At 41.3% G+C, this 20919-nt stretch overlaps 2 protein-coding genes across 2 annotated transcripts; one reads left to right on the top strand and one right to left on the bottom strand.

Annotated features, from left to right (window-relative positions):
• Window position 1: 1 nt before the first annotated feature.
• LOC145443616 (uncharacterized) lies at window positions 2-14046 on the top strand. Its single transcript, XM_080321552.1, has 15 exons — window positions 2-311; window positions 1309-1406; window positions 1489-1586; window positions 2461-2691; window positions 3257-3377; window positions 4255-4332; window positions 5145-5321; window positions 5392-5464; window positions 5586-5705; window positions 6204-6337; window positions 6406-6545; window positions 7253-7352; window positions 7416-7561; window positions 12060-12179; window positions 13378-14046. Exons 1-15 carry the CDS (start codon window positions 265-267, stop codon window positions 13810-13812), a joined length of 2118 nt encoding a protein of 705 aa, XP_080177678.1. The 5' UTR covers window positions 2-264; the 3' UTR covers window positions 13813-14046.
• Window positions 14047-16072: 2026 nt separating this feature from the next.
• Window positions 16073-20546, bottom strand: LOC145443297 (uncharacterized). The gene is made up of 3 exons (XM_080321284.1): window positions 20434-20546; window positions 19871-20014; window positions 16073-17031 (listed from the first exon to the last, which is right to left on the bottom strand). The coding sequence occupies exons 1-3, from the start codon at window positions 20502-20504 to the stop codon at window positions 16878-16880; spliced, it is 369 nt and encodes a 122-aa protein (XP_080177410.1). The 5' UTR covers window positions 20505-20546; the 3' UTR covers window positions 16073-16877.
• Window positions 20547-20919: the final 373 nt, after the last annotated feature.

Raw genomic sequence — 20919 nt, 5'->3', positions numbered from 1 at the left:
GCCTGTAAAGTCAAGATGGAAATAATTTCAGAGAAAGACATCATCGGCAATATATGGAAAAAAAAAACAGACTTTGTTAGAGGCACAAAAACTGAAAAAAATTGTAAGTTTACCAGGGCGACTAAACATGACTAGGGTCTGGTCTTACGACACGGTCATTTTATGCTGTCATATCATTGTTCAACATTTAACTTGAAGTTTGTATAACTACTGTTGTGTTATCAAATCATTTACATTTACATTACATTTGATTCAAGTGTAAATATGTTAATGTGCCTATGGTTTTATCTGAATGCCCTACTGGAATCTCGGTAAGCTTTGCCTAATATAACAGGTTAGAAGCGATGATTCTCCAAGTTAAAGTAATTTAATAAAAAAATGTGTGTGTACAGGACAACGATTCCATGATATAAGTCTAAATGCAGCATGTCCACATTGAAGTCGAAATACATGCAATTTCTACCGGATTACCGGACCACGACCTGACCTATCGATCTCGCCTTCCCTGACATGCCATCCCACTTTTTTCGCTTGCTTTTCTATACTATCTTCTTATACTTTTCATTCAGTGTGCAATCGCATGCTGTCTCCTCTTTTAGGCTCTTTACATCGCCTAGCTAGGCCAAGGTGGGTGTCTGACTACTCCGAGTCGTTTCGACACTTACCTATCTTTTCATTGTATCGCAATTTTGTGGTGTATTGAACTGACAAAGATTGCTAATAATTAATAAACAGAACCGAACCGTATGCAGCATTTAGCACAGCAGACAACATAAAAATCCCGGCAATTGTTTACATCTAATGAGCGGTGGTGCCAATTTGTTGACGAGACAACGTAATGAACGGAGCTCACGGTCCGATGTGCACCATCGAGAATGACGTACATCAAAATAAATCAAAATAAAGACAATGTAGATACAGTTTGTTATCATAATATTAGGACTAATCTAACTAAGCTACATTCCTTCTTAGTCTTTCAAGGCAATGTCATATTTTCGCGTTTCGAAGTGTTGAATATATTCATATCTGGAACAAACAAAGGAGTCGCTGGAGTTTCCTCTGACCGGATTTAAATTTAAAAATATCACTAATTTAAGCGTTTACTAATTAATTGTTTCCAATTATTCCTCAATATCGCAAATTATCCATGTAAAACTGAATCCGGTTTCATTATTTGAGATTCGGATATATTCCGAGTTTAACCCCGGAACTCCGCACCTTCCTCTTCCCGTTGACCTGATGCGATTGTTGTTGTGCTCTGCCCACTGCCCCACTGATATTGATGTAATATACATGACTCTTGCTAAGGCATTTTTACGATGGACTGAAGGTCAGCGGTTACCGAAGGGCGCATAAGAGGATGGAAAATCGACAAAATGAACGTATCGATCTTCTTCTGCAAGCAGGTACATATTTAAATACTTGAAATGCTATAATGTTTCAGTTGTTACCTGAAATTTCATGTGTTGAGCTTATCTTTGATTTTAGCCGAAGCAAGCTCCGTTTCAATGATGGAAAGAGATGCATGTTCCCTAGATGACGGAAGTGCGACTCTAGATGATCGAGATCCTCACATGCCTGTTACAGTAAGTTAATATCAGATTTCTGACTTACTCAGTCGTAATTTGTGGTAACAAGTCTTACTTGACCAAATAGATACAAAGATGGGGATTGTCAGTGCATTTTGCGGCTCTGTTTGCAAACCTTAACACGTTGACAGCAGTGATATGACAAATCATTAATTATAGATGTACGTATTTGGGTTATATGTAATTGGTTTTGCATATGAGCCTATAATATGACTGTCTGTATAATGTAGAAGGTGACCAGCTGACTTGAAGACCCGATGGTCGTATCGCTGGCCACCATTTCACCACATTACTTTCTTCCTTTTGGAAATAGACTTCTGTCTGTCTGTCTTCTGTTTTATGGGGATTGACAATTTGACATGTATTTTGTAGCACGATTAGCAACGCTTTACTTAAAAAAGGCATGTCATGTATTCCTAACTAACTCTGACTATGGAAAGAACACTCCTCCATAGTCCCTATTTATATATACCCTTATGTGCATTCATTCTTGAATATGTCCACAAATCGTAGACCCTAACCCTTTAAGCCTAGCCCTATTTTTAAAAGGATAGGATCCAAAGCTATAGTCACCACTCACCAGCAGGTGTGTGATATAAAGCAGGCTTGAAATCACTCCAAACAGTCAAACGTTATCGATGACCTGTGATATGCACTTTCAGGGTCTGTTACGTAACAGGCAACTGAGATACAGTTTCAGTACTTGTATCATCATCTCTGACCGCCCTTATCTCAAACCATTCAATTAATACTCGATTCGAATTCAAGGACTTGGAGCATTGTGCCCAGTCCATACTTATGAGGAACCCTCCTATGCTAAAAGCCAAATGGTTTACAATAAGTAAATGAATACTATGGACCATATTTTCAGATTGGTTTGAACAACTTCAGCGACGATAAAGATGTCTTCAACTGTATCGGCTTGAATGAAGACGTAGTGACGGAAGTAGCGGTCGGTGAGAGTACGAGCACCATCCAAAATTCTTTGGAGGGCGATTCTGTTGAGGAGATCATCGACCGAGATCCTTTGTCGTGGTCGGATGACCACGTGTATGTTTGGATGCTTCTGGTGGCGCAACTTTTCCATCTTGATAAATCCAAGGTGAGGGAATTATGCACATGCACAGTTTGCTTTAGCATCAGTGCAATGATGTTGTATTAACGCAAATCATTCTATGTTTCTATATTTTTGCTTCAATATATGTGACGGAATCGAATAGGGACTGCTCTACTACTCAATTTCTATGGTTTCACTTGAAATTACGAATCTCAGCAAATGCACTGCGTAGATCCCAAATACTTTGCATACACCCAATATCCATCCACGAATTTCATAATGTAACAGGCCTCCATTCAGTCTGTAGCTGATTCGATAATCACCCGATCCTTTCGTTACAGCCTGGTACTACATTGAATTATATTTCGCTATTTATATATTTTGATGGAACCAAATAAATTCTCTCTCGCCGCAACTTCCTTTAATGAAGCCTGCTATAAATGTGGTGTGGAAAGTGACTGACCTTTTCGGTTTTATAATACCTCTGCGAAATATACATGTTTTAATTGTAAAACTACGCCATGCGAGGACTGTAAAATCAGTTTTTACCTTGCCTTCAAGTGTGATCCTAATGTTTCTTATGCCTTATTTTTGTTTTTGCTCATTTCAGGTTAAAAATCTTCACATCAACGGAAGAGAAATCGCTACCATGAGCAAGCAGGAATTTGTAGAGCGTTTGCCGCATGGCGATGTCTTGTGGAGTCACCTGCAGTATCTTTACCGACAACATGGTATTAACGCTGAAATTATGATCTCTCTTATCATAATGTAGAGTTAACAGAGTGGTCTCTTCCAAAACAGTCCTTCTGAACCTCGCAATTTCAGTAGCCCCTTTCTGCACAATAGATGACGTCCTTTGCCCCCCCCCCCACTCTGATCTCATCACATGTAGGGCTGGGCACAATGAGTCGAGTATTCGAATCAGAATCGAGTATTAATTTTAATGATTCGAGTCGAGTATTTAAATACTATTTTTTCGAGTACTGAAATTATTCGCTCCTCGCAACTGAAAGTTAATTTACTAACGAGATTATTGTTTTGATACTATTCTCACCATATTCTTTGTGGTGGCATAAAAGACGCATATTTGAAATTCGACATAGTATATTCTGGTGTGACGCCATAATGAGTGATACTCGACTCGAAGCGTAATACGTGATTCAGAATCGAATCACTCAGGTACTCGATTTTGCCCAGCCCTAATCATATGTAAGCAATAAACACCATAAATTGGCCGATAAAGCTTGTGACCACTCAAAGAAATCAACTTGAAGTACTTTTCACATATCTTGAATACCGTGAGGCCAACTTCTACTTGCAATTGAGTCGAAATTTATGGCATTTCTGCTACTCCTACTCCAGTACTGAAACTGACTACTTTGATCACCTCTGATTATATGTGAAGGTGTCTTTGTGATTTTGAAGTCACAGCACAGCATCTGCAGTGCTAATTAAGGATGAGAAATTTGTTTACTAATTCAAGCAGACAGGCTCGAATTCTGAGATCTTTATGTTAAGAAAGAATTAAACAGAATTCACTGGCTTATGATAGTCGTCACGGTTTGCTTTTGTGCTGTCTTGTCGAGAAAATGCCATGCGTTGTTACAGAAAATGAGAGAGAAATCGGCAATAGGCGCACTTCTGATCAGCATCCTGTTAACTCGTTGGACAGCGATATCGATCCAGGTATTTGGGATTTTTTCGCTTCAATCATTTGGTGCCGTTTCGTGTTAACTTCCGTTACGGAAAGAGACACATATTATACGCTATGGCAGTGGTTCTCTAACTGGAGGGCGTGAAAGCATCTGAATGGGGGAGCAAAGCTGTGGTCAATTGAAGAAATTGGACCTCAAATTCACAGTTATTGCTCTGTATATGGTCCGAATTTCATATTTGAGAGTTCTGTCATCAACAGTCGTAACCTTCCATGCCATCAAACTATCCGTTGGGATTGCTAGCATTCAGGTTGCATTTTGTAATATCACGATAAGGGGGCGCAAAATTGTTCACTATCATAAAGGGGGGGGGGGGGGGGGGCGTGTCTAAAAAAGTTTGAGAACCACTGGTCTAGTCTCTGGTTCAATGGTTTTCAAACTGGAGGGGCTCCAGCTCGTATTTGTTGCTCTGTGGGTGGTCCGAATTCCATGTTTGAGAAGTGTCTCAACAGCCATAATACCTTCTATGCCACCAAGCAATACATTGGGATTACAAACATTCTGATTGCTCTTTATCATATATTTTGATATGACGAGAGGGGGGGGGGGGGCGCGAAATTTTTCACTGTCAAGGGGGCGTGTCGAAAAAAAGTTTGAGAACCAGTGTGCTATGGTGTCAATACTCATCTGATATCTTACTTTCAATTATAGCTGGACACAACAATTTCTAGTACAGAAACAAAACATATAATGTACATTTATTAATAAATATTTCAAGTTTTTTACCTCGGAACATGGTACCGGATTCCAAAATCACAGCCTCAAATCTCATTCTTACTGCAGAGCCGGAGCCGAAAATCCAAAAGCTCTCTCAGGATCAGCTTGCGCTTCAAACCTTGAATGAGATTATGCAGCAGCAGATGACCAGCACCAGGTCGTCTTGGGGAGATTCGAACGTAAAACGAGATAACATACGTCCCAGGAAATCCGTCGACGGCAAAAGACCGATTCGCACCAGGAGTACGCCGAAACGTGCCTCGCTGTCGCCAAAATAATGCGCGCTCAATCCATATTCCTTCCGCTATTTCAGATTCTACATACTTCTTGTGGCAGTTTATGATGGCCCTTCTGCAAGATCCCTGCACTTGTCCGAAATACATCAAGTGAGTAAGGCACATTCACACAGTCCATTGCTAAGATCGCTAAAATGTCGATACTGGTGTCGTGTTTCACTATAAAAGATGCAATGTTCAGGTTTGGATAATTGTACTGTGTTATTCGCAGATGGATCAACGTATCGATGGGCGTCTTCAAATTGGTCGACACGAAAACGGTGTCGTTTTTATGGGGAAAATTGAAGAACAAACCGGAAATGAATTATGAGACTGTCGGCAGGGCTTTAAGGTGAGTGATAAGGGGTTGGTTATGAAGCCCTTCTTTTTGAGCAATCTCTACTCAGTATCCCTCGTTTCTAGGCTGCTTGTGGTTTAGTTTGAACTTTTGGAAGTACCTTCGAGAAATTTACGCAGAGTCACAAAAGCAAAAATCTACCACACTAAATACTTGATAAATTACTTCAGAATAGTGGTGTGCAAAATCAATTGTGCATCAACAACACTGTTAAAAGAACAAACCCATTCAATCACGATTTCCAGGCAAACATAAAGATTATATTGAATATTTACTCCTAATTAATGTGACTTCAGCTGTATGAGTCTGATATGAATCTTGACCTCTGCCGAGCTCCTGCGGTTTGTTTGAAACCCCGTTTGAACTAATGCACTAGTCGTACAGCCAGCCAACCTAAACCTAACCCATGCCAACCAGACCTCAACACTAATCCTAACAAAGCTAGCCTAAACCATGACTACCCGATGCCGATATCTCCCACCTTACCTTCAGGTACTACTATCAGAAAGGCATACTGCGCAAAGTTGACGGCAGCCGTCTCGTCTATCAATTTCGATTTCTCCCAAAAAAGCTTCTTCTGATCCCGTCCGACGCCGCGAAAAATCCAGAACCGGTGGACCTGTCGCGTGAGGATTTCGTCGTTGTCGTATTCGTCGAATTAGTTTTTCATGCAGCTACATCCGTTCGATTTCAGGGGTGTCACCCTGGCCCGAGGACGAGGAGAGTTACGTGCGGCACATTCTGCAGGACTTCTCCGTGCCGCCTTTTTCCGAGGGCGCACCCGAGCTTTTGAAGTACATTCAGAGTGTGGCCAAAGTGAAACGGTATCAGAACGTGAGTCGACTGAATGCTCGTGGGTGACATTGGTTGTGTGTGCTACGCGGGTCGTAACTGCAGCACCCTCTACCCTCGATTGTATGGGCTCAAGCTCGAGATGAATCGAAAGTACTTTTAAAATCAATTTGAAATCAAGCATCCTCTTTTGTTTTATTTCTTCCATTCGGTAATTTTCTTCGCATGATTTTCTGTGTTAATTATTTTTCAGTCAATGAGTATGCTGTATGATTTCTCATGTCGTCGATAATCGAATCTCGCACGTTAATGTAAGTGATCCGAGGTGTCTGAGAATAAAGTTGGTGAATATTGCAGTGTCTTGCGGAAACTTTACATTGTGTCGGTATTTTACCGTCAGAATTGCAGCGATAAATTCTAAACTCGATTTGTGGCATTTTTCATAAATCCACTAGAGAACAGAACCAAAACTTTAAGATTTGTTAGGGATTTTCACTAAAAACGTAGTGACAACAAGGTCATGATGCTGCAAAATCGGGCAAGGGTGCTGAAGGCGTTCACCATAATGTACAGATGTGCTTCGAAAAACCGTATCTGGCCGTGATGTTTGCAACGCTGTACGTTTATGACTGTGCAAAGTAGGGTGATCACTTGGTCACCGATAAGACCCACAGGGTGCTGCACCCACTGTTGGCGCGTACAGTAGACCTTTTGTTTTTCAATTGTATTTTTTTTCTTGGTGTTCACAGATAGCTCCCTATCACAAGCCCGTTCAGACCACGTCGTTCTTCACACATATCGGGAAGGAATTCTGTAATCTGAAAGTGTTTACAAGGCCCACAACCACAGGTTTGATCGTGCGATCGCCTTACGGACTGAATCTTTGTAATACCAGCTTTAAAATGTTGGCAGGTTCCCGTACCGATAACGTCGACTCCATCCAGGTCGCTGTCGTGGATCAGCCCGGGTCGTCACCGCCTTTGAAGAAGCAATCTGGCATGTCTAATGTGGCAATCGACGATTCGGGGAGGAGAAAAGTGCAGTCAAAGTCGACATGGGTGGGTCATTGTTCAGGCTTGCATGATACAAATTTCCGGACTGTAGACCAAGTTTTATAGAAAGATCATTGTATTGGAGTCGTGACCTGAGATGATTAAAGTAGTCATCGTTGGTACTCAAGTATTGTAACACGAGAAATGGTCAAGTGATTGTGAGCCTCACAGCTCAGTAGTGCCCTCTCTGGTTGGATTTTCCCCTCGTGTCTTGATAGTCACTTGTTGAAGTTTAGTCGCTTTGTTGCTTGTAATATCATTGGATCAGTGATTGAAGTTAGGCTAAATTTAGTGATACAACGTGTCATTTAGGGCATTATTTGTATTGTGTAAGTATTGTTTAAGTTTAGGCCATCATTCAGGTGATTGTATTTTGTTTAGATTGTAAGTTTAGAGCCTAGAGAGTTAACTGTTGTTAACCGCTATTGTGACTATTGCCTCGACGTTGACGTGATCTTTCTATGTAGTAAATTGCTATCCTATTCTGTAACTGTTTGAGTTACATTTGACCGGGTCTCAGGGGTAGGCTCGGATTGTAGGAAGCAAAGAAAGTGAGGTGGTAGTCTCAATTCGAGTTGGCAAGCTACTCGACAAGCCTAAAAGTGTTACAGCCAAAACTCTAATCAAGTAAATATAACGAACTATCGTTTGAGCTAGGCAACGACCAAAACGTCCGTTACATTTAAGTTAACAACAATCTTGGAAGTAATTTGAAGACTATCAAAACAGAAACTTTTGATAGAAACGGTCGTCCACAGTTTGATATATCCAAGTCTATTGTATAGACTTGGCCATTGTTGAATATCAATTGCTGCAAGTGGAGTACCGGTATTGTACCGTTGACAACTGCTAGTAAAAGTATTGTATTGGAAGAGCTGACATTGAATTGATTGTTAGAATCAGCTTTAGTAGCAGTTGATACAAATTCGTAAGACTATTGAGGCTGGTGTTCCCAATAGAAAATTTGACTGCTAAGCCAAGGGTTCTCAGCAGAAGTATTTTGCATTTGAATGAGATATAGGTTCTCATATGAGGCTAGTGTCCTCCATACATGAAATTGTCCTCGTTGTAATTGAAAGTAGAAGCAAGTTCAGGAGTTGGTGATTGGCCCAGCCCTAGGTAAGCAAATAGTTAGTTCACGCCAGTCAAAACGGTAATGTGCAACTGAGGTTTCCAACGTCTCTCCAATTCGTAACTGATGAAAAACAACAATGACCATGGCAAGAATTAAGTGTGTGTCTGAAGAAGAATTGATTCAGAAGTTGGCCGGACTGCATAGAAGATATGAAAGCATTGAACACGAAATCTCGACCCAAGACGTAAATATCAATCTTCTGAGACATCAAAGTGATCTACAGTGTATGTTTCAAGAATATTCTACACTCTGGAGTTTATATCTCCTCGGAGTCGAAAATGATCTAGAAAAGATTGCATGTCATAAAGATCATGATGAACAAGTGAGATTTTATCATGAATTCCAAACTAAGTTGGAGAGATGCATGCAAGAAAGATCGAAACATACACGTTCGAATTATATTGGAAGCAGTCGTCATGTGTCTCGGCGATTTAGAAATGCATATTCTGCCAGCATATATGATAGTGTAAACGTGAAGAGAAAAGAAGCAATAATTCAAAAGAAAATGGCTCATTTGAAATTGGCTCATCAGTTCAATCGCGAAGTTTTGGAAGATGAGAAAGTAATGATTGAACGTAAAACGTCACGATTACGATTGAAGCAAGACTTTGAACTTGCTTGCGTTGAAGCAAGTATTTGGAAATACTCAGCTAACATGCACAAGTTACATTCATACTCGCAGAAGAATACTGAAGAAATCACTGTTTGTCAAAATACTGCTCTGAAGCAAAGCAGTGTAAATACAGAGACTCCAGTTTCTCCTGCCCTCGTTGGATTGGCTGTGAAAGGCCTTGGCAACACTGCACAAGTATTTGTCAATGGGACAAGCAAAGACAAATGTGATGTGAAAGGTCAGGATGTGGAATGTCCAAGTAATTCTGAAGCTGCAGTATTCAATTCCACTGAAGTCGATGTTATCGTCGATCCTGTCAATGCGCCACACCCAATTGAAGATTGCATCAATGCAAATACTTGTGTTCAGGACCTTGGTATTTTGAAAGGAAACTATGACAACGTTGAGGACTGTGACACAGAATGTTCTCAAACCACAATGGTTAAATTTGACAGTGCCAGGTCTTGTAAATTTCCTGATATTGGAAAGGCGCTGAAATGTATTCCGGAAGACGTTCTCCATGTGAACAGAGTTGATAATCATATTCCGGAAGATACATTGTTGAGTGAACACTCGGGCTGTTCACGTGATGCAAAGTTTGAAGATGAAACCGAATCACCTAATGCGCATGATGAAGTATCAATACTTCTCAAGTCAAGTCATCCTGATCCAACTGGTAATGGTCAGGTAGCAAAGATGCCTGTGCAATTTGTGCATAGAGAAGTGACAGGAGATCAATTCACATTTGAGAAACGATATTCTCTTGATGCCAATATTAAAAAGTTGATGACACAGGTGTCAATGGATTGCGCATTGGATTCAAAGATTGAAGCATGCTCTCGTTCCATAACTGGTGACGATCGGATTCGCGATGTGAGTGCTAATTTCGAATCGCAATTGTTGAAGGATCCACAAGGGTATTCTGACGGCACTGAATTTTATGAAGAAGCATCTCGTTATAATGGGGCTTGTTTTCAAGGGCTTGCTCGGTTTGGTAGCATGGACAAATCAATGTTGGAGTTGGCTGCCATTTGGATTGGCACTGACATATTGTCATTATCCTTCTTTTATAAGGAGGTACAAACCGAAACAGCTTTGGAGACCTTGAAGAAGATTGAGTGTCTGGTGAATGCCATTGTGCGATGTGGATCGAACTCCGATGTCTCCCAAAGAAGAAGAGTGGAACCTTTCTTCATGAAGTTCCAGTTTTTCGTTCGTACTTGGTTGATTGTACAGCCAGTAAACAGATGGTTGTTCGAAAATGTTACTTGAAGACTGTTGATATATTTGAGAGATTTACTGAAGTCTCACAAACCTTTTGAAGAACATTTGACCTACATTGATAGTGACATTGTGGCATGAGTTGATTGGTAATTTGAATTACTTTTCTTTGGCTTGATAATATCTCGTGCTATTGGGTTAAGTCGATGTATTCTCGTAATTCCTACATCTGTGGGGGGGAATGTAACACGAGAAATGGTCAAGTGATTGTGAGCCTCACAGCTCAGTAGTGCCCTCTCTGGTTGGATTTTCCCCTCGTGTCTTGATAGTCACTTGTTGAAGTTTAGTCGCTTTGTTGCTTGTAATATCATTGGATCAGTGATTGAAGTTAGGCTAAATTTAGTGATACAACGTGTCATTTAGGGCATTATTTGTATTGTGTAAGTATTGTTTAAGTTTAGGCCATCATTCAGGTGATTGTATTTTGTTTAGATTGTAAGTTTAGAGCCTAGAGAGTTAACTGTTGTTAACCGCTATTGTGACTATTGCCTCGACGTTGACGTGATCTTTCTATGTAGTAAATTGCTATCCTATTCTGTAACTGTTTGAGTTACATTTGACCGGGTCTCAGGGGTAGGCTCGGATTGTAGGAAGCAAAGAAAGTGAGGTGGTAGTCTCAATTCGAGTTGGCAAGCTACTCGACAAGCCTAAAAGTGTTACAGCCAAAACTCTAATCAAGTAAATATAACGAACTATCGTTTGAGCTAGGCAACGACCAAAACGTCCGTTACAAGTATAAGTGGAAGTAACGTCGTAAGTCTCCACTTAAGTACAATTAGAAGTAACGGTTTTTCAGACATCAAAGCTACTTCAAAGGGAAGTAGAAAAAGAAGGTGTGAAACGTGCTCCAGTATATTCAAAAAGTAGATTTAGGTGAGGGCTCGCGTACTTTTAACAAAGGTCATTATGTATATTTGTCCTTGATGTTGTTTTCTGGCATATACACCGACTCATGATATACATACACACGATCTGTGCATCTGCATACCACGAGTGCATGATGTGCATATGCCGCTGGGCAAGGAAGGTGCAGATATAGCCTTGTAAGGCTTTTTAAGTCTTGCACCACCCCTCCATGCTATCCTGGTAATGCTGAGCGCCAAGCGGGGAAGTCATAGATACAGGTGTTACTAATCAGGTCTTCAGTCAGACCCGGCCGGGGATCAAACCCACGACCTACTGATTAAGAAGCCAGACGCCTCATCATTACGCTATCTTGTCAGCTATCTTAACAATTAGCCGGAGGTGACTTCTTTTGTAAGTGCTGGGCGGATCTTCGCGACCGACGCAAAGTTATTAACAACACAAGTAGGTGCAATATTCGAAAATAAATTTGGTCACTGCTGCGCATGGGACGTTTTGCTCAGTTGTTATGACAATTTTACTCAGAAAAGGGACGCAAACAGACCAAAAGTGTGATAGTTTGCTCAAAAATTTGTTACAAGTAGTATAAATACATAACCACTTGGTTTTAGGTGCCAGGAACGAAAGCGAACCCTGACGAAATATCCGACTCCGAGAAAGAACGGAATGTCGCGTCGTTCTTGTTGTTGCAAGCTTCCAAACGTGTCGAGCAAGAGCAGAGATTGCAACAGGTCTGTACGGAATACAATGTGTTCGAACTTGATTCAAAGTGTTTTCACGGGGGCCATGCGTAACCTCTTGCGAGCCGGATAAAGTGACTGAACCGGGCTCCCGCCTTTAGCTTTGACACTTTCATGGTTATTATTTGGCTCAATCAGCTAAATGGGTGCAGTGGTACAGACAAAGATGGTGTCTCAAATGATTTGATTCGATTTCCAATATTCATGCCCAAATCGATTTTCACTATTTTAAAATAATGATGCCATACCTGAAATAAAGTACCAATGGCATTTGAAAATATCAGTGTATGGAACCTGTCGAGGGGCAAGTCATTCGGCTCTCTGCAAATTTGTGCTCGAATTGAGTTCAGTACGATGATTCCTTGGAACGTATATAAGCTCCGTATTTAAACTTTCCGTATCATCTGTGTTGTTACAACGTCATAGGGAAGAAAGGAACTTTACGTATCTTTGTCATTGGCGTTTTTGCGGCTTATACACTGACTCATGATAGACATACACACAATCTTTTCATACGTATACCATCAGTGCATGATGTGCATATGTGAGGAAGGTGCAGATATAGCCCTGTAACGCTTTCTAAGTCTTGCACCACCCCTCCATGCTATCCCGGTGATGCTGAGCGCCATGCGGGAAAGTCATGGATGCCGGTTTTACTAATCAGGTCTATGGTGTGACCCGGCCGGGGATCGAACCCACGACCTACCGATCAAGAAGCCGAACGCTCCATCATTACGCTATCTTGTCGATAAATAATGAGGGATACTCCACTCGAAGCGTGTTACTCAAATTCGGAATCACTCTGGTACTCGGATTTGCTCAGCCCCAGCGGTGACAATTCAGAGAAGGCAGTCGCTGCAGTCATTGTTTGCACTCCAGTAGAAGTACAATGTTTTCGTGAATTTCCAGTCAAATACAAGTAGATGTAGCTATATCTGAGTGAGTAAAAAAGTAAATATGTGTGGCCTAGTTATCTAAAATCACAACGAGTAGGTAGTGCAAGTTAACAAAACCTACTTGAGTTCTCCGGAAAAGTAGCAAGTTATAAAAGTTTTCGTTGCTGACCAGTGACCACCCCTAAGTAATATCGAGCCGGAGTTAACATGTATCAATCATTACTTCTGCCAATAATCCCAAAAAACTCTAATGGAAGTTCTTCGCACCTTCGCTCAACCGATTCTCTTTCCAGGCCCAATCGCAACGCCCGCAGCCCGTCGACGCCTCGAAATGTGAACAGAGACACGCCAGAAACGGTGCCACTATCGCGTCGCTCAAGCGACAAATAAAAATATCGCCGAGGGTCGTGACCTCTAGAGGGGACTCATCGGCGGGCTCGCCGGAAAAAACACGCCGCCAGCCGATCGCGCCGAAAGCTTCGGAACGCGTGAAAAACCTTGCTTTCTCGCAGAACTGTCACGTAGTCACCTCGGGTGCGTTGGCGCCTGCAGACTCCGTAGTGACTTTGCCGCTTTCGACCGACAAGAGCGGGAAACACATTTTGACGCTGCCGATCGGCGCTTCGGAAGAGGTAGGCTCCGGCAGAGACCAGCGCAGCATCTCCTATCAAGTCACTCTGTCCAATAATCAGATAATATTAAGCTTGGACAATGAGTCGAACCCGTGATTTTTGAGAGCGGGCGTGATCAAAGGCTTGATGCGTTCGGCCGACTCCCAGAGGCGACGCAACTGTGGGGAAGTGAAGCGTCTTTCCTCACAATTTTCGGCTTTGTCGTCGTGACGCCATCAAGTTCAACCCCGTCACAATGGATCCGTGGCCCATCGTTGTTGTTTTTGAATTTTGGCACTTCGTATTGTTCAATCACATCGGCCGAATTTTCATCCTGGGTATGTCTGTGACGAAAGGTCGGGTAGTCACATCCGAGTATTCAGAGGTGGTTAGTGATGGAGCATTGCTACTGTGACGGAGTACTCGAGTAGGTTTTGTCTATACTCCAGCTTCTTACTCGATTGGATGTGTTTTTAAACTACTTGCACCTCTACTGAAGAGTTTTTGACTGATGCAAAACTACTTTATACACTTTGGCTTTTTTCCCAATCTGATCATGTACTTCGGCTTTTGTAAAGTAAAAAGTGGTTTCGGGATTGAACTGTGTCGCTACGGTGAGTGAATAATAAATAGCCCCTGTACGATAGTATGAAACTTTAGTGTCGAAAAATGCTCTGTCTGTATGGAGTCAACACTCAAAAGTGATATTGCCTTGGCTCGAAGATGCATCTTGGCAATGCAGCTCGCTTCCAATTTTTGGTAAGAGTTACTGACACGTCCGACTTGGTGCTTTTTCGATTCATCCGTTTCCCACCTCTACTTGAGATAGTTTTGGCGTGTCTTCGAAAGAGCTAATTCCACTTGTGCTCGAGTAGAAATTCATGTCATTACTCATTGCCTACTTCTGCTTGAGAAGCAATGCTGACAACTTTGCCCACTTCTGCTACTGTCGCACCCAAATGCAGACATTCTCATAACACATCAGGCCGTATGGTTCTGCATCGTTCTGTACAAGGTTGCGATGCTTTGTCGCCGGCGTTTATACGCTCCGTTCGTTTTCAATCTGTCAACGCGTCTGTGTGGCGTCTAGTGCCGCTGGAAATGAAATCAAAAGCAGAACGTTTCTTCACGAGTCCTATCAGTCCGTGTTGGAAAAGGTTTCCGCTACACAAAATACGTTACCCAGCCTACCAGGGGTGTCCCAACAATTCAGCATGCAACACAATAATAACGACAGTTATTCATGCGACACTTTAGCATGCAAGTTTGTACCTCCCAAACTAACGCCAAATCTAAATCTAATCCTAACGTTAACCCACATCCTAAAGTGTCGCTTGCGCGTGTGTTCACTGTCCATGTACCTACCATTGAAGCATTATTTCTGAACATTGTATTGCTCGCTGCTTTGATCCGGCTAACAATATGCATAATCAGAGTCGCCGGTAATAGATTGCTATATTTCGTTGCGTTGTGCGATGCTACAATGTTATAAATTCAAAAATCTTGCAGCCGTTGATGGGCTTTTGCATTCTCCTCCGCCGATGTATACGTGCGCGAATGATCTGAATTATTCCCTTGAAATTGTACCAAACTGAGGTCGCGAGCGTACCCGGGTATATTTCGATGACGGGCCAAGACAGAGAAAACGGTTACAGCTCGTGTGCGTTGCCCACGGAAAAATAATTCGGAATATATGGGTCACGTTTACCTGAAGCTGGACAGTATAATACTGAGGAAATCTACATCCGGGCCGCAAATTCTTTTGTTTCTTGATTCTCCATATTTGCTCGCAATTGTTCCTCTACCTCTGTTACTGGGTCTTTGTACGATTGGGGTGTTCAGAAATACATCTCTTCTGTCGGTTTAGCCAACATCTTGTCCTATTTTCTGAAGCTTTTGGGGAAGTTTAGACTAGTGGTTTTCGATTTCTGCGGGGAAATATAAGTTCTGCGCAGACATAAAATCTCGTCTCGTATATGAGAATTGCAGCAAACAATACGTTCATATTGTCGTATTTATTCCACTGGAAGCTTTTCGACTGGCTCTCTTCAGCAGTGAACGCCAGTAAATAAGGTTAACCAAGTTCGAAATGTAGAAAGAATTCTGTCGTTGTGACGTAATAATGACAAGTACACAAGTCGTGAACGGCGTTCACTGCTGAAGAGAGCCAGTCGAAAAGCTTCCAGTGGAATAAATATGACAATATGAACGTATTGTTTGCTGCAATATTGAAGTTCTGTACTTCGAAAAGCCTATATTTGAGAATTATATGCTTTCGATCATGAATGTCATTGTTGTATGCTCTCCTCAACTGAATAATTGAACTTTTACCAAGTTGTCTTTTGCCACTGTCCTAATATCGAAGAATCCAGCTGTAATTTCAGAAGATGTATTTTTTAACACGCCCAACGTGAAAAAAACTGAGCTGATTGGTCTAATCATAAATGATTTTTGTATAGTTCTGTTTTCGTATTCGAAAATTGCAGCATGTTATTGTTTTATACTGGATATCGGGCAGGAAACAGGGAAGAGATATATAAGTATCATTTTTTTACATTTCTGTTACTAGTTACTAGCCGCTCCACATTTTGTGGCTATCAAGAGTATTGCGCACTGATAAATTTTCAATGTCAGGATTGTTTGAATACAGAAAGTAATACCTTTGTCCACTTGAAATATTTTGCTTAGCACTCTTGGAACTTATCGTAGATGAGGCGGCGGATGTGCCGAGATGGCAACCCTTTTTTGTCTATCGCAGCCGGTTTGCAAATTGGATAACGGAGTATAGAGGGAGGTATATTCAGTGGTAATTTTGATGTGATACAACGTATGCGTGTGCACGACATCGCAGTCACTATAGTGCGGTAGTGAGACTGCTTGCTTTACCAAGATTGGCACGTCGGGGCAGTATATCGTCAACCAATATAATTTACAGGACACTTTTAACCGCAGTCATTACGATTTGCTAGAGACCAGTTATACAAGGAAAGCAGGGTAGCCTACGGCTGAGATCTACATGCCTATTGCCTTTTCAAACAGACAGGAGGCCGAGGAAAGATGATTGAATTCGTAACGAACTTCCCACGGCTTCGACTTATCGTGGCCACCCTGGCCGCACTTATCGTCACTATATAAAATCTTGGGTCTGTGCATATATATAGTTCGACGATATTCTGTCAGAATCAGCATATGACGCAGTCGGAGCCGTTCTTTCCGCCCTTTTTCTTTCCGCTGCCAGTGTGGTCTTTCGGAAGGTATCTTGTTCCAACACGACGCTTTTCCATCTCGGCCAAACGGTTAGCAATGATCAAATGTTGTTCCTTGTAGTCCGACATCCTGTGGGTATATATAGTAACTGTGATCTATTGCGGTTTGATAAAAGACATTCTAATATGCTGCACGAGGTACGCCATCCCTAACATATGCAAGTTGGATACAGCCAAACTTAAGGATAACATTATGTAACTCCGTTGTCGCGTTAGATGTCTATATCAGGAGATATCCTCGCTTTAGATGCCCTTGGGTTATTTTTAGAATTTTTTCGTAATATAGTCCATTCATCTTCAATCATAGGCTATACGGTCCTGCGCTACCGAGTGCATCAATATTCAATACCGAGCCGACCCTTGTATCCATACTCATATGTTTGAATAGATTGTAATCAATAAAACGACTTGCTTGGTATCAATCTTCGCAGCCGTGATCCATATGCCCAAACCGCGTTTTAAAACACACATGATTAAAATATATTTTAATCAAATGTGTTTTTAGAGTGTTCTTCTTTACAAAACCGCGTGATTAGGTAAAAATGACTCTTGAAAGGCCGCGTAACATGCTCGTGACGTCATCTTGCACTAGAAATAGCGGCAGTATGCGAAATGAAACTACGACACACCCTGGATATAACCAGTTCCTTACGTAGCTTCTATCAGTAAATCCAGAATCAATGGGTGAAAATAATTTTACCAATAGTGATGGAACTTTATGGAATTATTACGTCGTAGTGAGCACATACAGATGAAAAACTGTCACTGGTCTATTTGTTTAGGGGGGACAAGCCATATTTTCGTCCCCTTGGAGACATCAACGGTATCATTGAAAATCAAGATGAACTTTCGGGCATTCTATGTCATGCAGATGCATACGAAGGAGCCGAATATTGTAATTTTTTAAATAAAGAGAGGCGTAGCGTTGCATTTAAAACAAAAATTAATTAGAACAAACATGTATAAAAATTGTCGTTGTTTAAATCATGTTTTTTATTGTTTTTTTAGCAATTTAGTCAAGAATATTTCAGTGTCACGTCACAGTGGATTGATATCGACAATTGAAAATACAGGGTGAATATGTCTGATTGATGAAAAAGGCCTCCGTACCCCCGTCTTAAACGGACAAAAAATATTTCTGACTATAGCAATACATCGATATACAGCATTTTTACGGTCGGCGGTCATCATTATCAGAACATCCATTTTGTACCAATCATCTATAACTACTATTGCTATAACTGTTTCAACCGACGATGATTTCGTGACTACCAACCATTCCACTCGTATGAGTCGACTATATGGAAATCGTAAACGGTTCATACTGCGTTTTATGAAAGTATCAACATAATTATGGTTGCCTATGGCATAATTATACAACATTTGAAAAAGACACGACTTTGTTTTCATAAAAAGGCATTTATTTAAACACTGTTTAAAACATGTTTTAAAGCACTAGGGATGGTGTGAGCGTGGTGTTCACGTTCGTGTTCTGTGTGTGAACCTCGGGAATTTAGAGGTTCATGTTCACGAACGAACCTCGGTAGGTTCTGTACTATGAACCTTTTTCATATATTACAATTTCCACTTCTAATAACATCTTTGGCTGAACTTTATTCCATTTCAACAGCGGGCCACTCTTTGCATGGCGCTGGTATAGCGTAAAAAAATCAACACTAAACGAGCATGCACCTTGACCTAATCTCAAAAAATTTACTTGCTTTGTTGCAAAAGTCTGCTCAAAATATCCAGCTTTCCGTTGGTGAATATTTAGTGACTCGTCTGCTGTGAGCTTGACCCGCAGTCACACAACATCAAGAGCGACGTGCGTCATACTCGCGCCGAATACATTGTCCGGTCTGGCCTAGACCGTTAAGGCGTAAGCTTATATTCACTTGCAAGTAATTTACGAAATTCTTGGCAAAGCGACGGATGATATTGATTTCATGGGATTATTATATTTGATTGTCCCAGTTGATACATTTGGCGACGTTTAAAACGTCAATATGTTCTTCAGCCTTGTGTCAATATGAGGCCCGAGTCATCGCTAGCCACTGTGTAGTGTGTACAACTGTGTCATTGGACACAAAGCACCCATTAGGTTGCTTCTTCGTTTACATTTTTCCTTCCTGTTTCTCTTACAAGTTTAGGTGCAAACGGCTGGCACAAGTAGGCTTTAGAGGGGGCGTCTGCGGCCACTGATCCCTCCGCCACCGTGCTTGTGCCATGTTATTACCGTCGAAAAATTTGGATTTGAATAAAATAGTATTTACGGTCGGCACACCCATAATAAATAATTAAAAAATTGGTCACCGAAAATACTATTTTATTGATAATCAAACTTTTTCGGCGGCAATAACTCCGCTTCCGCTGGTTGAAATCGTACCAAATTTGGTGAACATCGTTTCTATAGACAACCTAACTCTTTCATGGGGTGAATTGAATTAGGTAACCAAACAATTTTATCAAGTAGCCAGTACAATTTGAGAAAAAAAGTCATCTTTAAACACCCCTAATGTACATTAATATAGGCTATCACTTCACTGACATGTAGGGTTGGAATTAGCAATATTACGTCACGTGACGTCATGAGGTTCACGTTCGGAGTAACACAGAACCTGAACATTTCAGAAGTTCACACCATCCCTATAAAACACCTTTTGTTTTAGGTTCAACCCTAGCTGGACGTGGTTAAATTAAAATATGGCCCATGTTTTATGCATTTTTGGTTTAAAAGCATTTTTAGGAAATAATTTTCGATACTTGAAGGAATCAAATATTACCGACTGTCACACTTGATTCCTAAATCATTTTAATCGCTGCTCCACGCGACCCTAAATAGAATTCAGACATGACAAAATGCGGATTATCGGTGCCAGAAATTTGATGACAGCCAGGCTTCAACGTACGTTGTGGGGACGTTTTTCTGTTTCCTCTTTTGCTGACGGACATATCTGAAGTCCTCGATCGGCATCGTCTCTTTCCAAGCTAGCAAAGTTCTCGACCTCGGGTTGGTGTGATGTGGGGACGCTGCCATTCTCATTTTGAAAGTTCTGGGAATGAGAAACCACCATAAGAAACTGGATGAATGTAAAGATCATAGTTGCGCGCTCGTATGCCATATTACTAGGCGAGCGTAGCTATACTACATAGAAAGTTTGTGTTTGTCTATTCACTAAGTAGGCGCATGGGATACAGAACTATACCACAACCGACCCTCTCCCGGAAGAGGCTGTTGGCTACACAATCGGAAACTCAGCCTCGCACCTAGACTATACATAAAAAGTTTGAAGACGCCAACTTAATTACTGATCTCCTCCGAGCCGTGATCAAATAGCTGCCAAACGGCCATGATCGTCGACTGTTCAAAAAGTATTGAAACAAAGTATTTGGTGATATCCGAACAAGCAAATTGCGTATATACAATGGTTGTCGGTTTTCTGGTTCATTGCTATATTTTTAAGTAACTTACTCTTCTGCGGGGTCGTCTTCCTGCTCATCTTCAATCATATCCGGAATAGGCGATTTTTCTCTTATAGACATATTGATAATACCCGGCTATATGCAATCTATAAGGATCTAGATCTGCGAAAATATTCATGATATTGGATGTATCACCAAATAGCGGTAGTTTTCAATATTTTGCAATGGTAAACTGTGATCAACGACTCAAATTTTGTAGATAACACACCGCTGCTATACATGGCACAGTCTGAATCCGTGTTAAATTAAATCCTGATCAGTTTCCACGGGATTCATAGGTTATGCCTAAATACATTTTGACAAATTGCCGTCACAGTCTCTTCTCCCGAAAAAACCTCTCTGCTATGCACCGGGAGTGAGAAAACTGCTTGGTTCGTCTTTACCAGCTTCTGAAATCCTATTCACCCGCAGGCGAAACATTTCGTGAGTTGTACAACCACTTTTCAAACCGGCTGATCTTATATATAAGCGTAAT

Source organism: Botryllus schlosseri, chromosome 7, assembly GCF_051294905.1.
Source record: "Botryllus schlosseri isolate E-star chromosome 7, Bs_hap1, whole genome shotgun sequence".
In the NCBI taxonomy this organism is placed as follows: Eukaryota; Metazoa; Chordata; class Ascidiacea; order Stolidobranchia; family Styelidae; genus Botryllus; species Botryllus schlosseri.
The sequence above is the reverse complement of the archived record's forward strand: the minus strand, read 5'-3'. Positions and strand labels throughout refer to the sequence as shown.

What these genes read in the sequence shown, in the direction of transcription:
- LOC145443616 (XM_080321552.1), top strand. Translation starts at nt 265, where the DNA reads ATGTTAATGTGCCTATGGTTTTATCTGAATGCCCTACTGGAATCTCG. An exon ending in TGCAGTCAAAGTCGACATGG is followed by an intron (nt 7,562 to 12,059) that starts GTGGGTCATTGT and finishes ACTTGGTTTTAG; the next exon opens with GTGCCAGGAACGAAAGCGAA. An exon ending in AAGAGCAGAGATTGCAACAG is followed by an intron (nt 12,180 to 13,377) that starts GTCTGTACGGAA and finishes TTCTCTTTCCAG; the next exon opens with GCCCAATCGCAACGCCCGCA.
- LOC145443297 (XM_080321284.1), bottom strand. Translation starts at nt 20,504, where the DNA reads ATGTCTATAAGAGAAAAATCGCCTATTCCGGATATGATTGAAGATGAG. An exon ending in GAAGACGACCCCGCAGAAGA is followed by an intron (nt 20,015 to 20,433) that starts GTAAGTTACTTA and finishes TCTCATTCCCAG; the next exon opens with AACTTTCAAAATGAGAATGG. An exon ending in CAGAAAAACGTCCCCACAAC is followed by an intron (nt 17,032 to 19,870) that starts GTACGTTGAAGC and finishes ATATACCCACAG; the next exon opens with GATGTCGGACTACAAGGAAC.